The sequence below is a fragment of the Suricata suricatta genome, chromosome 8, assembly GCF_006229205.1.
Source record: "Suricata suricatta isolate VVHF042 chromosome 8, meerkat_22Aug2017_6uvM2_HiC, whole genome shotgun sequence".
In the NCBI taxonomy this organism is placed as follows: Eukaryota; Metazoa; Chordata; class Mammalia; order Carnivora; family Herpestidae; genus Suricata; species Suricata suricatta.
Genome location: NC_043707.1, coordinates 123,854,776 through 123,874,936, shown reverse-complemented (window position 1 = coordinate 123,874,936; position 20,161 = coordinate 123,854,776). Strand labels below are relative to the sequence as shown.

The 20,161-nt window shown below is 44.6% G+C and overlaps 1 protein-coding gene across 1 annotated transcript in view; it reads left to right on the top strand.

Moving 5' to 3' along the window:
• The window catches only part of CLIC4 (chloride intracellular channel 4), a 65,261-nt gene that overhangs the window by 29,615 nt on the left and 15,485 nt on the right, over nt 1–20,161 (top strand). Inside the window, exons 2-3 of the mRNA XM_029946943.1 lie at nt 4,973–5,082; nt 16,077–16,202. Coding sequence (XP_029802803.1) covers nt 4,973–5,082; nt 16,077–16,202 — 236 coding nt within the window. The remainder of the gene's footprint in view (nt 1–4,972; nt 5,083–16,076; nt 16,203–20,161) is intronic.

The window sequence follows — 20,161 nt, the reverse complement described above, 5'->3', positions numbered from 1 at the left end:
ACAGATCGGAGCCTGGAACCCGCTTCAGATTCTGCGTCTCTTTCTCTCTGCCCCTCTCCTGCTTGCCCTCTTGTCTCTCAGAGAAAAAGAAAAGCAAGCTGTTAATACCACAGGGAAACACTGTGGCCTTGCCCTTGCCCTTGCCCTTGCCCTTGCCCGGAGCAGCAAAGGCGAGCTGTTAGCTCAGACATTCACCCTCTGGCGGTGGCCTCAAACTGAACAAATCCCTTATGGATCGTCACTGGGTGGTCTCCAGGGGTCTGCTGTCACAAACAGCGATTCATTGCTCCGCGCTCTCTCTCCAGACATCTGTATACACGTTTCTGTAAAATAAATTTCTAGAAGTGAAATTGTTGGATTAATAGCATAGATGAAGCCTCCAAAAATCACTGTGTGATAGATGGCATCAAAATAGGGAAATATACGGGAAGTAGTACATTTTCCGTTGACACTTGCTCTGTTCCGAGTGAGTAATTTCTATCCTGTCTCCTGTTCAGTGATTCTTTCCTCTGTCCCTTCCATTTGGCAGTTTGAGCTCATCCTTTGAGCTCTTTTCTTTCTTTCTTTCTTTTTTTTTTTTCAAAGCCAAAAAGCGAAGGTCGTTTATTGCAGGTTCGAACCCGGGCCTCTGTTCACTCCAAGCTGATGGAGCAGAGGGAGCCAGAGAGCCTCTTTCTTTCATTTTAAGTTGTAAAATTTTCATCTGGTTCTTCTTTACGTCTCCTACTTCTTTGCTGAGTCCTGTTTTCACTTGCTTCAGGCTGTTCATAATTCTCTTTGAAGCACTTTTATCATGGCCGCTTTACAGTCTTTGTCAGCAGATCCCAACAGCTCCGGCATCCTGATGTCCCCCTTAGATTGCCTTTTTCCATTCAATTTGATATGGTTCTTCGTATGACAAGTGATTTTTGATGGAAACCAGGACATTTCCATGTTACGTTACGAGACTCGGGATCTTGTTTAGATGTTGTTCACGCTTCCCTGACGCTCTGGAGGGGGCTCGGAGCGGGGAAGGGCAGCGGCACTGCCTTGTTACAGCCACAGAGACGCTGGGCGTCTACACGGCCTGCACTGGTACCCCGCGGGTGGCTCTTGAGTTTTGCTGGGCTGGAGTGGGAGTTCCCACTCCCCGTGTGGTCTCCACTCACATCCAGGTGAGGGGGTCTCATTCCCTCGGTCGATGGTGACCGCTCTGCCCTGGGCCGCCTCTGACCTCCAGCCGGGCTGGGGTCCGGGGGTGGAGCAGGGTCGAAAGCCTGGCTTCCACCTTGGTCCTCTTAGACATCATCCTGGCAAGGGCAGTACAGCCTCCACAGGGCTGATTACATTACACTGAAAATAAAATAGTGTAGGTTATAAAAAAGTTATATACAGTGCGATCACATATTTAAATTTTTTTAATGTTTATTTTTGAGAGAGAGAGACAGACAGACACACACACACACACACACACACACACACACAGCACACTCGGTGGGGGGCAGAGCGAGGCAGAGAGAGGCAGGCACAGAATCAGAAGCAGGCTCCGGCCTCTGAGCTGTCAGCGCGGAGCCCGACGTGGGGCTCAAACTCAAAAACTGTGAGATATGACCTGAGCTGAAGTGAAGTCGGACGCTTAACCGACTAAGCCACGCAGGTGCCCCAGCGATCACATATCTAAAAAAGAAAAGTGGTATGTACATAGAAAACAGAAATCTAGAAGAATAAGGAACAAACTTGTGAATGTTTCAAGGGTAGAGGAGCTCTGACTTTCTGTAGTGTTTCAGTTTTTATTTATCTTTAAAATCGTGAGGATACTGTTAGAAAGCAGTAAAAAGCAAAGTTTTTTTAAACATACTTTCCTTAGATGCTATTGTTAGACATACCTATGTGTTAGTTTTTATCACTGAGTAAGGAAGAAAGGTATCTCGGTTGATGATGCTTGCCACTGTACCGTGAGGTCCTCCTGCGTCAACGGTACCGACAGGTTATGTTCAATGTAGTGCATATTGAAGAGTATAATTTTGATCCTTTAACTTGAGTGAATTTTATTGAAATGTTTACATGGAATTTTATTAATACAACATGGATTAAAGGAGAAAGTCTTTGACTTGTGACTTCTAGAAATCCAAACTTTTCCAGTTTCACCATATACTTGATGAAAATATCCTCTTAGTAGCTCTTAATCTTACTCTGTTAAAAGTTCAGAAAAGCTCCTTTGAGTTGTCCTGAGTTCTGGGAGTTGTTGATGAAGACATTTTTCAGATCTGTCTTAAAGAGGACATATACTTTTATCTGGGTGTGCGTAAAAGAATCATTTTGTAAGGTGTGTGAGATGTGTAATAAGCTTTAGATACGCCGGAGACCGAAGCGCGTGAAAGCAAGAGCGCGTTCGTGTAGCATCCACGTCCCCGGGCTCTTTGGTCCATACCGCAGCACGTGCTGTGCAGACGGCCATAGGCATTATGCTGTGGTTTTTTGGTCTGTAGCCCATCGCTCTGGATCTCCGGCTTGCCTTTGGTCTCATGTCTTTCCAAGTGGCTATACGTAACGTCTTGATTACAACTTCTTTACCAACTTAATTATTTTATTTGATTAAACATTTTTTTGACTTATTTATTTTTGAGAGAGAGAGAGAGACAGAGCATCATTGGGACAGGAGCAATGATGGGGACAGGAGAGAAAGGGAGACACAGAATCCAAAGACAGGCTCCAGGCTCTGCTCTGACCTGGCAGCACAGAGCCTGACATGGGACTCGAACCCTCGGACCGCAAGATCATGACCTGAGCCGAAGTCAGACGCTTAACTGACTGAGCCACCCAGGTGCCCCCCAGTTTAATTAGTTTATACTCCTATGACAGACATTTGGGGGAGATTATAGTTCATTTAATAGATTAAACAAATAGAATAGGACAAAGTGAGTCAGACTTGGTCTTAGTCTACCAAACTTACTGCTTTTTTAGGAAGTCTGAAATTTGGTATATTTTTCATGTAGTTCTTCTTCTTTTTTTTTTTTAAGTTATTTTTTTATTTATTTTGAGAGAGAGATAGTGAGCAAGGGAGGAGCAGAGACAGAGGGAGAGAGAGAATTCCAGGCAGGTTCTGCACTGTCAGCACAGAGCCCGATGTGGGGCTCGAGCTCACAGTCTGCAAGATCATGACCTGAGCCAAAGCCAAGGGTAGGATGCTTCACTGACTGTGCCACCCAGGCGCCTCTCTCGTAGTTATACTTGTGCTGCTACAGCTGTTAAAACCAGGAGGGAAGACAAAACAGAACAAGAATGATAATAACATTTGAGTATCTAAAGCCACAGCCTTGTGTAAAACATTACACGTCAGCCTATACAGAGAGAGAATATCTTAACTTTTGATTATCCATGGTAAACTCACTTTTATGCTATCAGTGTTCTCTGTGTGGGGATAGCCAGCATCTTCAAAAAAGCAACTTTGTGTACCATGACTTAGTATTATGCCCTGACTTGTGCTTTGAAGAAGCACCTTCCCATGCCAGTGACTCTCAGTGTGACTAGCAGATGCTTTGCTGTGTGGTCTCCTTGGGCGCCTATAACAAATTGAGGATTCTTGGGCTCCACCCAAGAATTCTTCTGAATCACAGTCTCTGGATATAAGGCCTAGGAATCTCTTATCTAAACTGGTTTTTTTTTTTTTTATGTTTTTTAAATTTATTTTTGAGAGACAGAGAGAGAGCGTGAGCAGGAGAGGGTCGGAGAGAGGGGGAGGCACAGATTCTGAAGCAGGCTCCAGGCTCTGAGCTAGCGGTCAGCACAGAGCCCAACACGGGGCTTGAACCCACGAACCGTGAGATCATGACCTGAGCTGAAGCCGGATGTTTAACCGACTGACCCACCCAGGCGCCCCAAGAATGAATTTTTTTTTTTTTTAACCAAGCTCAGTTGTAACTCTCCCATGCTCATTAGGGAAGGTTCTGGGATCCTCCTATTATACCAATGTATTTTTGCTAGTATACTGTGTTTAGTCGGTTAACTACTTTTTATTATTTTTTTATTCCAGTCTATTTCCCCATTAGTTTAAGAATAACTTACTAATGTAGCATTTTACCGAAATGGCTTCTGAATATTTTGAGAGTTACTTTAGGAAAGTAAATAGTACTTGAATCATTCATCTTTGGATGAGTTGTTGAAAGTTATTTCTGGCTTTTTCCAGCTTTTGTGGTGAAGAGGGCTTTGTTGCTCTGTAGCAAGTGTTAGAATGTTCTCTTCCCGAATGTTCTCTTCCAGTATGCTGCTTTCTTTCCCCCTTCCTGGTTCCTGCTTCCCCTGTTCCTCCTGTGTAAACTTGGGGCTATTGTGATGGAATTAAAAATTTGTCCCACTCTGATTTTTAGGAAAATTCTACCTCATCATCGAGCTCGGGGAAGTCGTCAGCTGCTCCAGTCACATTAAGTAGGATTACAAATAGCTTATTATAAAGATATCTTGTTATTCTCTTGTTCCGGAAGGGATGTGTAAAACAGGATATGGGCTTTTTATAATGAATGTGTTTAAATGGGGAGGGGTTGGTGATGATTTAACTTTTTGGAGATAGACACACCTGTGAATTTCCCTCTTCATGTCACCTTGTGAGGAATACTGTCTCCTAGAACAGGAAATGACTTATGTTTCATGTAATTAATTAAAAGCAAATAAAATAACCTCCGTCGAACAAGCTACATTTTAAGCACTCATTTTAGCCCCGTGTCACAAACAACTACTATATTGGACAGTGGTAATACAGAGCATTTCTACCCTTGCAGAAAATTCTCTAGGACAGTGCTGTTGTGGACTGGCCATTTTTCAGAAGAGAGAAGGCAAATGAAAGAGCAAGATAACAGAAAGCCGAGTTTCCTGCCTGCCTTCTGTCATGCAGCTTTCCCTGTCTTCTTGGACCCTTGATTATAAGTCGGAAGAAGGTCTTTCATTTTGAATGCCATCCCTCTGACCCTGGTTTTCACTGTTGATTTCTGTTTCCCAGGCTGGCAGTGACGGTGAAAGCATAGGAAACTGCCCCTTTTCCCAGAGGCTCTTCATGATTCTGTGGCTCAAAGGCGTTGTATTTAGTGTCACAACCGTGGACCTGAAAAGGTAAGAGTCTGTCGTGATTTGAAATTAACTTGAGTGTCTGCTGCTTTCAGTTTGATCCCTTCCCCTCCCCGTGTATGCGGATGCTCTTGAAAGGAAGTACATTTATTAAAGTTCAGCTTGATGTGGGGACAGATTTAACTTGTGTAAGTATTATGGACAACTCACAATGTCAGTTGCATTTACTGGCCACTCGGTCTCTTTAGGACTTTCTTGTGTGTGTACTTTTAATTGCAAGAGCTGCCCCAGGAGCCAAGGTTTAGTGTGGAGGCAGTGAAATCTTTGACTTCCCAGTGTAAACATGGAGCTATGAAGAACTTTCTAGGCAGACAGCTTCCCCATTTGGAATGGGCTAAACACATGGTATATTTAATCTGGATTTTTTAAGACAAGAGTGGGATTTTAGGAGGAGGAATACTAATGCAGTCTCTTATTTATTTTACTTTTTAGGGAATCTTGGGAATTTTCTGTAGTGTGATTTTAACCATATTTGGTTAAATATAATTGTAAAATAAGAGCCACTATCGATGGCCCTGTGATTATTCTTGCTGGGTGAAGCGTTGTTTCTAACTCTCTGTCCGCAGACCTAGTGGAGAGCACTGGGGTGGGGGGAGGGGCCCTGAGAAGCAGTTGGCTGCTTGTATTCAGGAGCCTCTGTTCTTCCTCAGCAAACAGGTTCAAGGTGAAGAGCATGCATACTTAGGGGAAAAGAAGAGATTTATATGTTTATTAAAAGAACTTTTTTAAATGTTTATTTTTGAAACAGACAGGGCACAAGTAGAGGAGGGGCAGCGGGAGAGGGAGGCACAGAATTGGAAGTGGGCTCCAGGCTCTGAGCTGTCAGCACAGAGCCCGACACAGGTCTCGAACCCACGAGCGGTGAGATCATGACCTGAGCCGAAGTCGGACAACCAACCGACTGAGCCCCCCAGTCACCCCAAAGAGAAGAGATTTTAAATCAAGGGTTAAGAGCAGTTACACTAATAGAAAATCTAGGATTGGGCAGTGGAACGGATGCCTCTTGACACAAATGCAACAACATGGTTTGTTGCTTATTTTTTGAACCGTTATCAGTCACGAACAGTGTCCAAGAAAAAGTCTGGGCAGCCTGTCACTTGATGGGTGGCAGAAGTCACGTATGTTATCCCTCGGGGCAGCACAGAGTAAGAGTTTTATCGTCCTGTTCCCAGGTCCAGGCTGGCATTCCTTGGACCTCTGTCGTCACTGAAACTTTATTCCTTACTTACTGCTAGTGCCCTTACTTGAGATCTTGGAGTCTTAAAATTGATTTCCTGAAAATAATCCAGGAAGTCTTCCAGGAACCCCGCTAGTTATGTATATGAAGGTAGAGGTAAGCCTTTGGGAATACTAAGAGTTAAAACTACGGGGTGTTTCAAAGATCTGCCTACCTCGTATTGGACAGAGCTATTGGAAGAATGAAATGACTCACGTAGTTACCCTTCTATTACTGTTTTTTCCCCTGCATGCATTCAAGGAGAAAGGTTCCCGATGTAACATCTAAAAATAGACCGTGCTACCAGGCACACACCCTTACTGTGTCTTAAAATACATGGATTTCTCCTATTCCATTTTTGGTTTGGAGCAAGTGAGTTGGTGGCCATGCTTTGCAAAAGCCTTCTTTGAATAGCTCAGTACAGTGCCCGATTGTGGCACATACCAGCACCCGTGCCGTAAGGGAACGGGACCTGGCTCCGGGAAGGAAGTGAGCTCATAATGGCTCTTTCACTTTTCCAGTGCAAACTCTTGAAGGCATTACTTCTGTAAGTTGATTGATAGTTGAGGATTCGTATATGTTTAAGAGTAATATACCCCCACATATAAAAAGTAGGACGAAAGATTCAGGGCTTCCTAATTATGAAGTATTACCACCCAGGGAAGATTTCCCAGGGCTTTGAGTAAAACCAATGGCACTTAAAATTGGAGCCTGCGTTTCTTAGTTTTCTTTGGAAATCTTAGGGCTACACCTGAAACCTGCTTCTCAAGAGCAATTAAAAGTGTACGAGGAGTGCCTGGCAATGAATCCCCTCCACCTCCAGCCCCTGGTCCGCGGCTTCCCCTTCACGGATACCCTTGCATTTAGGTTTGGTCCTGATCCTTCCAGATCTTTTCTGTGAATTGAGATACTTAGAGTCTTGAGTAAGATTTAATTTATTTTTTAAAATTTACATCCAAGTTAGTTAGCATATAGTGCAACAATATCAGGAGTAGACTCCTTAATGCCCCTCACCCGTGTAGCCCCCCCCACAACCCCTCCAGTAACCCTCTGTGCTCCCTATTTAAGAGTCTCTTATGTTTTGTCCCCCTCCCTGTTTTTATATTTTCTTCCCTCTCCCTTAGGTTCATCTGTTTTGTGTCTTAATGTCCTTATGTGAGTGAAGCCATATGATATTTGTGTTTCTCTGACTGACTAACTTCATTCAGCATAGTGTCCTCCAGTTCCATCTACGTAGTTGCAAATGGCAAGATTTCATTCCCTTTGTTGCTGAGTCTTGAGTAAGATTTAAAGCGACTGAACACTGGCTTGGAAAATCGTTGTGAAATAGAGTTGTCACAGAGGAATCAAGCATCCTGTATAGTAAAAAAGTACCTTTCATGGTATATTGTTTTTGTTAAAATTTTTAATGTTTTATTTATTTTTGAGAGAGAGAGAGAGAGAGAGAGACAGTGTGAGCAGGGGAGGGTCAGAGAGAGAGGGAGACACAGAATCGGAAGACAGGCCCCAGGCTCCGAGCTGTCAGCACAGAGGCTGACGCGGGGCTCAAACTCATGAACCGTGAGAGCATGACCTGAGCTGAAGTCGGACACTCAGCCGATTGAGCCACCCAGGCGCCCCCTTTCACGGTATATTCTTAACTTTAAAGCCGTGGGGGAGAAATGCCTACGGTGCTGATTTTCCTGCTTTTCCTGGGAGTTGCTTCATTCCTCGGTGAAGAGTCCTGCCCGCCCAGCAAACTGGCGGGGAGCAGTCAGACTCCACTGAGTGCTATTTCGAGGCCCACTTGGTGCTCTGAAAAAACTATTGTTCCATGACATCTCCTCCCTAAGAACAAGCTGGTTTCTAGTTCTGGCACCGTGTGACACGTTCTCTTTGAGTCTCGATGGATGTTAATGACGGTGCTGGCGGTATTCATGTGCCCCCGTGAGGCTCTGGAACAGTCTCCCCTTGCTTGCCTGCCAGGGCTGCCTCAACGCTTTAGCGGGGGTCATTTCCAGCCCTCATTTTCTGTTCAGGCCGCATTTGTATTGCAGAATTAGAGATTAAAAAAAAAAAAGTGCCCAGGCTTCGTTTGGAAGGAATTTAGGTTTATTACATCAGCCACCATTTAAGCAACATCTCCAGATCAATGGAAATGAAAATATTAAAGTTCAGAGCATATTTAAAGGTGTTCTCACATGTCATCAAATGGGGAGCGGTGGATTAGGGGTAGAGGCCTGGTTCTGTGCGGATAGAGCCCTGTCCCTTATCTCCATGGGACCTTGGGCAAGCTGTCTCATCTTCCTGGGAGGTCAGTTACGTTGTTTTTAAATTTAAGGAAAAGGGGGGGACGCCTGGGTGGCTCAGCGGGTAAACATCTGACTTCGGCTCAGGTCATGATCTTGTGGTTTGGGAGTTCGAGCCCTGCATTGGGCTGTGTGCTGACAGCTCAGAGCCTGGTGTCTGTTTCAGATTGTGTGCCTCTCTCTCTCTCCCTCTGCCTCTCCCCTGCTCGTGCAGTCTTTGTCTCTCAAAAATAAATAAATGTTAAAAAAATATTAAAAAAAAGAAAAGTCTGGGAAATCCATGCTCCATTTTCCCATTTCCACTGTAAACTGAAACTCTCCGATCCTTTGCATTGTCATTACTGGTTTCCTTCCGCGTCACGTGCTGATGATACCAATCATGGGGGACTGGGTGAGACTCACTTGTAAGTTGCCATAGTCATAACACAAAGTTTTGGAAGATTATTGTGATAGTTTAAACTTCAGCAGTTTTGTAGTCATCCAACAAGGTACCACGGAGTTATAAAACTGAAAATCCTGCGTATTCTTGAAAGGCATTTGTGAACTCAGAACAGAGTCTGATTTCTAGATCCTTCAGGCAGTCTGCTTTCGTTAGCACTGCTCTGTGGCTCCACCCTTCCGAAAAGTGTCTTCAGCAGGTTGAGCAGTCAGTCTGGTTTCCAGTAGTGACAGCAGCAGCAGTGTCAGTGACACAGGGAGACTAAATGGGATGGGACAGGCCAGCCTCATAGAGAAATCACCCACTTCTGCTACTGGCCCGTCAGGAAAGTGCACACTCCATCCTTTCCCTTCGTAAAGTCGACTCTATGCCACGAGGCCTTTGTTACGTCTACAAATCACAATGTGTGTCTCATGAACGCATTCTGGATCCTGTGTACACCCCCTGTGTGTGTTTTGAAGGGGGAAGGGACAGAAACAAGGAAAGAGACAGGCAGACATGGACAGTCATACAGAGAGAGCTTCACTGCTGCGTCTTTATGTTCTTTTTTTGTTGTTTTACTTTTTTTTTGTTTATTTATTTTTGAGACAGAGAGAAACAGAGCATGAGCAGGGGAGGGGCAGAGAGAGAGGGAGACACGATATCCCAAACAGGTTCTAGGCTGCGAGCTGTCAGCACAGAGCCTGGTGGCGGGGCTCGAACCCACGAACTGAGAGATCATGACTTGAGCTGAAGTCAGAAGCTTAACCGACTGAGCCACACAGGCGCCCCTTTTATGTTCTTTTTCAAAATGACTTCAAAGGTGATAAATCCAGTTGAGGTCGCAAAGAGCTGAATTAGAAAAATGGATTCTTGGTGAATGTTTTCCTAAACTTATCAGGATCAGGGTAAGCTCTATAAACTGTTGATGAACTCTCTTAAGAATGATTTGAGGCTGTGCTGGAAATCATTGGTGGGCGCTGTTTTGTTTGAACATGATCGCTCTGCAAGTGGACATGCAAGTAGGCAAAGATTGGGCAGTGTACCACATTGAATGAAAATAAAATCTGTAACTGGCTGAATTGGGACACAGAGGCAAATGCTCAGTAACGGGGCCTTGGTGTGTATGTTTTGGTGAATCTGTGACCCATTCGCTCAGTTGGTGACGTTAGTGTTAGAATATAGCAAACCTGGAGAAGAATAACTAATAGGACAGTGTCCTGAAACCAAGGCTTTTTGGTGTTAACTTTTCCCCCATACCTGCCCTGAGGTGTCCGATATTCTCTTGATTTGTATGGATGGATTTTATGTCTTGAACGTCCTTCAAAAGGAACTCAATTAAACATACAAGTTCTACAGACTTAGTATCTTGTTTCCTCCATTTGGCGGAGTCAGCTGGTCACAGGCCGTCTTTAAGAACCAGCTCCAGCGTCCCTGTGGCTACACTGTGCTCATCTTCTGAGAAGCTGCTGGAACTGAGCCACCTGTCCAGTGTTCTCCAGTTGTTCCAAGTGTACTGAATTAAATTTTAATTGAAGTTAAGCCACTTATGTTGCTTAAAGTATTGGGTCCTATGAGGTTCCTCCTCTGTTTCTTGTGTTAGTTTCTCTTTATTTCCTTTTCTTCATCTAGCAGCAAAATGGGAGAGAAGGGAATATTTTTGTTCATCTCCTCTGGCAAAGAAAAAAAGACTACTCAGATAAGTAACATTCAAGAAAGAAACCTCGGGGCGCCTGGGTGGCTCAGTTGGTTAAGCAGCCAACTTCAGCTCAGGTCATGATCTCACGGTTCATGGGTTCAAGCCCCGTGTCGGGCTCTGTGCTGACAGCTCAGAGCCTGGAGCCTGCTTCTCATTCTGTGTCTCCCTCTATCTCTCTGCCCCTCCCCCGCTCACACTCTGTCTCTTTCTCTCTCTCTCTTAAAGATAAATAAACATTAAAAAAATTTTAAAGTAAATCTTAAAAAAATAAAAAAGAAACCTCAAACACTGAAGAGTATCTGTGCTCTTAAGGCATGAATTATATGCTCTTTGCTGCTTCTAGAGGTCACTTAAGGAAAACATTTGAAGGACTCTGAATGAATCATTGAGTATTTATTAAAGGGCTTTTATGAAATAAACCAAAGATGGCCTGAAACTTTTAGCCACCGCCCGTGTTTCAGTTTCACGCCCGTCACACTGCACCTCTGAAATGTTCCGCTTCTGTGACGCATCTGTAAAGTGAGCCTTCGTGGGGTGCACGGAGCACCCGAGGCCGGGGAGGGCCGGATGAGATTCTGCTCGGGCGGTGACTAGGTAAAGCTTCTAAGTCACCTCAGTGCTTGCAACTTGAACATTTATTTGAAGTCTGCTGTTCCGTTGACAGGCATTAAAGTGTCTTCTCGAATTTACTTTGATTTGGGCTGAGGACCTAACGTGGCTGCCCTTCCTGTCAGCACTTCATCCGGGAAAATCGTCTCCTCGCCTTTGTTTTTTCAGAATCTGTATGGGCTTTCAGCAGAAACAAGATGGACTCCTCGCTAGTCACTGGTCTGAGTAGAATCTCACCCGGCCCTCCGGTGAGATCTCATTGGTGATCACGTGCCTGGTGTCACTTTACTTCCAAGCCTCTATTAATCAGATTTCTTGGTACCAGTCAGCTAATGCTAGACGACCAGTTCTGAACCATCAGACTCCAGTAGAGTTTAAAGCTGCCTGTGTCCCCTCTTGCCGAATGCTGTTAGTGTGCTGCCGAGAGCAGTCGCGGGTTTCCTTTGTGTACTTTGGTTTAGTTCACTCTCACGAGCCGTATTGAACTTGATCTTCACAGGCAGAGCGGGGCTTATGTCCGTGGAACAGAGGAGGAAGTCCAGAGGCCGTGATTTCCTTAGTCACATGGCTGATGGATGGCAGAGCTATTCAACCTAGAACTTTAACCACATCCTTTTGGTTCAGTCCTTGGCTCTTCTCTACCATGCCAACTTTATCCCCCTAGAAGTTCTAATAAATTTGTTTGGAGAACAGAAAGCTGTCATAATTTAATATGGAAGTATTAGCTCTTACTTATTTTACTGCCCTCCCTCCATGGGTTATTTTATTTACTTATTTATTTATTTAAAAATTAATGTTTGTTTATTTTTGAGACAGAGACAGAGTGTGAATGGGTTAGGGGCAGAGAGAGAGGGAAACACAGATACCGAAGCAGGCTCCAGGCTCTGCGCTCGAACTCACAAACTGCGAGATGGTGACCCGAGCCGAAGTCGGACACTTAACTGACTGAGCCACCCAGGCGCCCCTCCCTGGGTTATTTTAAAGCATCAGGCCCTTTCTTCCCCTCGATCATACTTTACCTGGTTCATGAAAAAATTATTTGTAAAACACACCGACGTGTGTTATTACCTTAGATGTAGGCATTAATGGACTGTTAGTCATAAAAACGTGGATGGGTAGGTTTTATAAATTTGGAAGGAAAAAACATCTTTTTTTAACTTTAAAATGTTGAGATTTGAAAATACACTAGATACACCCTGAACTGTTAGGATTTCTGGACCCTTGGTAATGTATAAGGTCTTCCCGGGTTGAGCAGGAAATGGAGTGTAGCCGGGAACCGCCGTGAGCCGCGGGCTGGATTGTGACGGGACTTAAAGACCCCAGGTGCCACCATGGTCTTGGACCTGCTGGGCCCATTAGGGATCATGGATGAACAGATGATCAGGGTGAGGCATGAAAACCAAAGGAACGAAACCCGGAAAAGGACCTGTTCTGACTCCGAGCTGAGTACTCCCATGCGCTGGGGAGTCTCCCAGGGCGCATGACTGCCTAATTTTTTTTTTTTTAATTTTTGAGAGACCGAGACAGTGTGAGCAGGGGAGGGTCAGAGAGAGGGGGAGATACAGAATCCAAAGACAGACTCCAGGCTCATGAGGTAGCTGTCAGCACAGAGCCTCATGCGGCACTCGAACCCACAAACCGCGAGATCATGACCTGAGCCGACGTCAGATGCTTAGCTGACTGAGCCACCCAGGCGCCCCAGGCCACTGCTGAAATACACGTGCGGCTGGAAGACTGCTCAGCCTCCACGGATCGCAGTCATTCTGTGCTCAGCTTACCTCCTCAGACCCAAGGGTACGCAGGAAAGGAATCCGAACCGAACGTCAAATTAGACTTTGACTTTTAAAAGTCCTCTTCCAGAGTTTAGGTTCTTACACAAGTTCTAGAAAATATGTGTTCTTTTTCTTTGGCTCTAGAGCTTGGGTTGAGGGGATTGGAGTTAGAAAATTTGGACTAATCAGATCGTTAATAAGTCCTGTTGTTTGGGGAACCCAGTCATAAAAAGATGAAGGGCTTTCCAAACCTAAATAGGGGTGTAGGGAGACAAAACGGAGAGGGACAGAGAGAGAAGGAATCTGAAGAGGACCACGGGAAATTGATAAGCTGGGATGGGAGGAGATGTTGGGGTACACTCTATTTTAAACATTATTTTCAATGACATAGTAGTTTGCCTTCATGGTACATTTGAAGATCCCCTTTATGGGGCGCCTGGGTGGCTCAGTCGGTTGAGTTTTCTACTCTTGATTTTGGCTCAGCTCATGATCTCACGGTTCCATGGGTTTTGGTCCTGCATTGGGCTCGGTGCTGACAGTGTGGAACCTGCTGGAGATTCTCTCTTCCTCTCTTTCTGCCCCTCCCCCACTCATGTTTTCTCTGTCTCTCAAAATAAATAAATAAACATTAAACAAAAGATGAGCTTTAAAAAAATCCTTTTAAATTCTGTGCATTTATGATAAGGAAGGGCTATAAAAATAGGCGGGGGGAAAGTGGCTTCAAGCAGTATATTGCTTTTTTTAACATTTGAGTTTTATATAAGGTTTAACTTTTTAATTATGAAAGGTTTCAAACATACAGGAATAGAATAAACTTCCCCACGACTTCCACTCAGGTGTCGAGATTTTACCTATTTGCTTTGTCGGTGTTTTTTTCTAATTATATTTTAAAGGAAATCCGCTGTCATTTCAACCCTGCATCCTTCGCTGTGCGTCTCCCAACAGTCCGGGCGTTTTCTTGCCCAGCCGCACTGCCGTCCTCATGCCCAGTTCCCGGCGTGTGACCCGTTCTCCCTGGTCATCGCCAGAGTGTCTTTTCTCTTTAATTGCTTTCTTCAAACAGGGTCTACATTCTACTCATTACCTTTGGTTGTTACGTCTCAAATTTTTCTTAATCTGTAGCAGTCCTTTTCATTTGTAGCTTTTTTTCCCTCGTGCCATTGACCGGTGGGAGTCCATTCTGTCGAACTGTGGGGTGTCCCAAATTCTGTATTTGGCTGATGGCTTCTTTGTGGTATCATTTAACTTTGTTTGCAACTCCTCATGTTTCCTGCAAATGAACTTTTGGGTCTTAGAACTCCTTTATACCCTTAAATTATTGAGGACACCAAAGAGCTTTCAGTTGCATGGTTGTACCTGGCCACTTTACTGTACTAGAAATTAAAGCTGAGAAATTTAAAAAATATTTACTAGTTAGAACAATCATGCACCTATTATTATCACAAAAATGTCTTAGAAATATATTTTCTAAAACAGAAGCGTGGCATTTACATTTTCGTACATCTCTAATGTCGGCCTTAATAGAAGACACATTCTCATATCTGTTTCTGTACATGTTACCTTGTGACATCGCACACCAAGTAGCCTGTGGAAAACTCTACAGGCGTGAAAGAATGAGGGTGAAGAAAGCAAATGATGTCTTAGTATTATGAGAATGGTTAGGACCTTATGGACCACCTGGTGATAGGGTCCCCTACACCCCATTTTGAGAGACAGCTGCCTCAAGAGACTTGATTCTAGATTCAGGTTCGACCTTTTGGTAAGAGTACTTCATTGCTGGTGATGCACATTCCGTATCATTAGAATCACACCGTATTGGTTCATGTTACTGATTCTAGGATTCACTGATGCGTTCAGGGGAGCCCTTTTGATTTTTAATAGGGCGGTACCAGTGTTCTGTGGTATTGGTAGCTGTAAGTATCCACTTTTGCCATCTTTATCAGTATTCTGTGTATTTCCAGTTTTCCCTAATTAATAGGAAGGAAATGTCATTGCAGTTTACTCTTGAATTTCTCTAGTAATTGGTTGGTTGGTTTTTTTTTTTTTTTACATTTTTTCATGTGTTCACTTATTTTATCTATTGTGTATCAATTTCTTTGGACTTATACCTATTTGACCTGTTGATGGCTCTTTTCTTTTAATGTTTATTTTTGAGAGAGGGAGAGAGACAGAGCACCAGCAGGGGAGGGGCAGAGAGAAAGAGAGGCAGACACAGAATCTGAAGCAGGCTCTAGGCTCTGAGCTGTCAGCACAGAGCCCGACGCAGGGCTCGAACTCACAAACTGTGAGATCGTGACCTGAGCCGAAGTCGGATGCTCAACCGACTGAGCCACCCAAGCACCCCTATTGTTGATGGCTTTTTCATTAATTTGGACCAAATTCTTATCTAATACATAGGTTAAGCGTCTCCTCTTCACTATAATATTTTGCCCTTTCTATGTTGCATCTTACTTTTGGTTATGCTATCCCTTACATACTGAAGTCTTTTTGACTGGTGATCTTTTTCCTCATTGAAAGTGGACTTCCAGGAAAATGGAAGATTGGTAGCACTGAATTTGGAATCTTGTATATGGAAAGGGCTGTAAGAATCAGCTGTTCTTGTTCTGTATTTTACAGAAAGAAAAGGAAGACCTAGAAAAGTTAACGGTTTACATACACACGGTGGGTGGATGGCCAGGGTTGAGACTAGAGATTGTTTTCCCTCAGTTCTACCTCTGTTTCTAATAAGCTCTTCCGTTCAATTTGGAGTGAGGATGGAGGACGTTGTCTTTTGGTTAAAATCAAAGATTTTTTATTTTCTTACCGTGAATTTTGTGCTTTGTGAAGGTTTGCTTCTTATTAGAATAGCAGAGCAGCTGTTGTACTTAGTGGAGAATGTATTATTTCTCATTTTAAAAATACTGTTTAAAATTGTTTAGTATTGTTGCCTTCCCAGAGTAAAACATGATCCAATTTTGGCCCCTGTTTTCCCTGACAGGAAGCCTGCTGACCTGCAGAACTTGGCTCCCGGGACCCATCCACCATTTATAACTTTCAACAATGAAGTCAAAACGGATGTAAATAAGATTGAAGAATTTCTCGAAGAAGTCTTATGCCCTCCCAAGTGAGTATCAAAGAAAATATGTATAGAAATGTTGCCATCTCTTTATTTTATTTTATTAAAAATTTTTTTTACTGTTTGTTTATTTTTGAGAGAGAGAGAGATAGAGCATGAGTAAGGGAGGCGCAGAGAGAGAGGGAGACACAGAATCCGAAGCAGGCTTCAGGCTCTGAGCTGTCAGCACAGAGTCCGACCTGGGGCTTGAACTCCCGAACCGTGAGATCATGACCTGAGCCAACGTCAGACACTTAACCGACCGAGCCATCCAGGCGCCCCTATTGCCATCTCTTTAAAGTTTGGTCTTTTCTGGCCCTTAGAGACCTTTCTCCAGATGGTCCTGGCGTAAAACTCTTACAGCGTTAAGTTGCAGTGACTTGGGCTTCCCTTCATCCATTGTAATTAGCGCTCCGCAGATGTCAGAACTGGCTGCTGGCTCGGCCAACAAGTCTAGACAGGAATGGGATTAAGCCACAGGAACACACATGGAAGGTGGGTTTGGGATGCGGGAGCTACGTTAGGTTAGCTCTGGTTATTTGAAGGGCAGTGGATCCAAACTGAGAAGTTTGGGAGGGGAAGAGGCAGGGAAGGAGGTGCAGAGCCCAGGGAGCCGGAATGGCCAAGCAGGCGTGCGCACCGGCTAGCAGGTGCTTCTGCATCAGGCCGTTTCAGAGGTAACTGCCTAAAGCTGTCACGCGAGGGAGTTGACTCTTTAGACCGTGTGCCTGGGATTCAGTTTTCATTGATGTATTTCTTTGAGGTGTTCTGGATTCCCAGGCCCTGCACGTTCGCCCACACGGCTAACGATTTTGAAGTCCTCCACTGTGTTTCCTACTCCGTGAGGGACAGCTGAGGGGCAGGCGGACCGTAGTGACAGCAGCCTGAATTGCACACGTGTACTTCTGCACCCTCCTGTGATCCTGGTGTCGCTTCAACACATGATGGATTTCTCTTAGGCTTTTCTCATTCTATCATCCTGACCATGGAAATGTTTTTCTCCTGGCCTGGGGCTTTCTTGCTGGTTGATTTGACTTTTACTCTCCATATCCAGATAAATTTCCCAGGAATGGGGTGACTGGGTCCGAGGGTTGTAAAATAATTGCTTCCTCAGAACTTGCTCATTTGTTTATTCAAACAGTTCCCGAGCCACAAAGCCGTCTGAATACCGTGGTGAATAAGACCCCGTTCCTACCCTCAGGTCCATGATGGATGGAGGGGGGTGGTGGGCGCGGTGAAGGGAAGTGACGGAGGCAGGAGAGGCTTTAGAAAAGAGAGGATACCCGGATTTAGCTGTAATCAACAGAAAGTGGCCTCCTGCAGGCGAACAAAGGAGAGCGACGGGCACCCGGCTCGCTTCAGCCGCAGGGACCACGGTTTCCAGTCTTCCTTCTCGTTCCAGAGGGGGCGGACATTCAGGTAACAGTAGAACTGATCCCAAACGCATGCAAGTGTCTTAGCGCTCGGCCCTCTGTAAGACGTCCTGGCTTCCTGGATCGGACCTGGAGAGTAAACATTTCCACTTTGCTTTTTATATACAGAGGTTTCAGCTCCGTTTTGTTTGTTTTGTTCACAGCAATACTCTACCCTGAGATGGTCTTTTCTTTCAGTTTAAATAATTTAAGACTTGGAAATCCTTCTAAAAATATATATATATATATAAGTAAAGAAAAAAAAAGATTTGGATAATTTGGAGATCTTTCCGTCCTAAAGGGTTCACAGTGTGCTAAATTCTCTGTAAGGGCATTTTCTTTTTTTAAATCATTGTTTGTTTTTTTCATCGTGCTAAATGTACTCTTTTTTTGAAATGTTTATTTTGATAAAGAGAGCAAGAGCGTGTGCATGCACAGAGGTGAGCAGAGGAGAGGCAGGGAGAGAGAGAAAGAGAAGGAGGGAAGGAGAGAGAGAGGGAGAGAATCTCAATCTCAAGCTGGCTCCACACTCAGCACGGAGCCCAACACAGGGCTCGATCTCACCAGTGTGAGGGCATGACCTGAGTTGAAATCAAGAGTCGGGCACTTCCCCACCTGAGCCACCCAGATGCCCACTAAGTGTGCTCTTTAACCCCCATCCCTTACTTCCTTGATTTTCCTTGTTTTTATGTTGTAGTTTATATTCTGAAGAGTTTCTTTTTTTCTTTTTTTATAACATTTATTTTATTTTTGAGAGAGAGAGTGACAGAGTGTGAGGAGGGGCGGGGCAGAGAGAGAGGGAGACACAGGATCCGAAGCAGGCTCCAGGCTTCCAGCTGTCAGCACAGAGCCCGACGTGGGGCTCGAACTCACAAACCGTGAGATCCTGACCTGAGCCAGAGTCGGTGCTTAACTGACTGAGTCATCCAGGTGCCCCTCTTCCGAAGAATTTTTAAGTAAGGTTTTTAAGTATCACTTCGTTTGTAGAAAGGAATATTAAAAAAAATTTTTTTAGTGTTTATTTATTACCGAGACAGAAACAGAGCATGAGCGGGGGAGGGTCAGAAAGAGAGGGAGACACAGAATTGGAAGCAGGCTCCAGGCTCTGAGCCATCAGCCCAGAGCCTGACGTGGGGCTGGAACCCATGAACTGCGAGATCATGACCTGAGCTGAAGTCAGACAGTTAACCAACTGAGCCACCCCGGGCACCGGAAGGGAATATTGTTGATGTTGCTGATGGCTCTGCCGTTAACATTAACTCACGTTCAAGTGCCAGTTATGTGCTGTGCGCTGCGCAGCGTGGGTTATGTTTGTGGATGATCTCTGTCCTTTCACAGACTTGGTGGAGAAACCGACGACCTGTCCAGGGTTTTCCAGTCGCTGGTGCCAGAGCCGGCACACTCCACAGCCAGGCCTGTGTGACTTCCAAGACCCGCGTTTCCTCTGTTTTCTCCCTTCTAGTTTTCTACGTTTTATATTGTTGACCTTGACTTTTTTTTTGACCTTGACTTTTATAACAGGATGAACTACAAGTGTTTAATGGGACTGTGCTTTAGTGAGCATAAAGTTGCAGGCTAGTTCAAGTTTGGAGGAAGGGCAGGAAAGAAATCAAAGATCGTTTCCTGTGATGGGCAAGTGGGACCGAAGGTGTTTGTCAGACTTCATCTAGTGAGTCCTTTTTAAGAAACGGCTGAGGCTTACCCTGGGGTGAGTTTATTTCTCTGCCCTGGAAAAGTGCACTTGGATGGGCAGCCCCTCCCCTCTCGGGGCCTGCGGCTTCTGCTGTGAGATGCCGATGAAGAGCAGCCCGCGTCCCGCACAGTTGTTTCTGGAGGATGCACGGGGGAGGAAGGAAGTTCTTTCCTTTCCCTTCCCGTGGTGTTCTAGAACATTCAGGGACTGTCCCGGCCCACTGCCTTTCCCGTCAGGGACAAGAAGGTCTTCAGTCCTTAACTACTGCTGACCCTCCTTGCGTCCTGACTGAGAGCCTTCGCGTTTCTAGACCGGATGAAGAGACAAGGCAGAGGAGTTGCACGAGCCGGCACACCAGAATCTAGCATCGCCAGTAACGTGTTTTTGGCATTTGATGATGCTGAGAACAGAGTGTTTTTATGTGGGCCCTTCTGATTCAATCATGACAAATATAAATACAGGCAACCGCTTGTTCTAGAGTTGTTTAGAGTTTAGAGACTAGTGAAGAGCTTTAAACCAGGGAACTTCTGCTGGTCTGTGTGACCAGCATACATAGAAGAAATTTTCTCTCTCTTTTTCTCTGGGGAAAGTATTTATAAATATATATGTAGTTCCCCTTGCTTGAATTAAGGAGCTACTTTGCCAAAGAAAGTTTCAAAAAAGCTTTGAAACTTGGAATTTTAACTGAAGCAGACCTGCATACTTGGCTAACTTACTGATTAAAAAAAAAAAGAGGAAGTTAGATAATTTTGGAGAGAAGCTCTATAAAGGTTATTAATCCCTTTTCTAAAATGTTTATATATTTTTGAGAGAGAGCGCGCGCGAGCAAGCAGAGGAGGGACACAGAATGGGAGACACAGAGT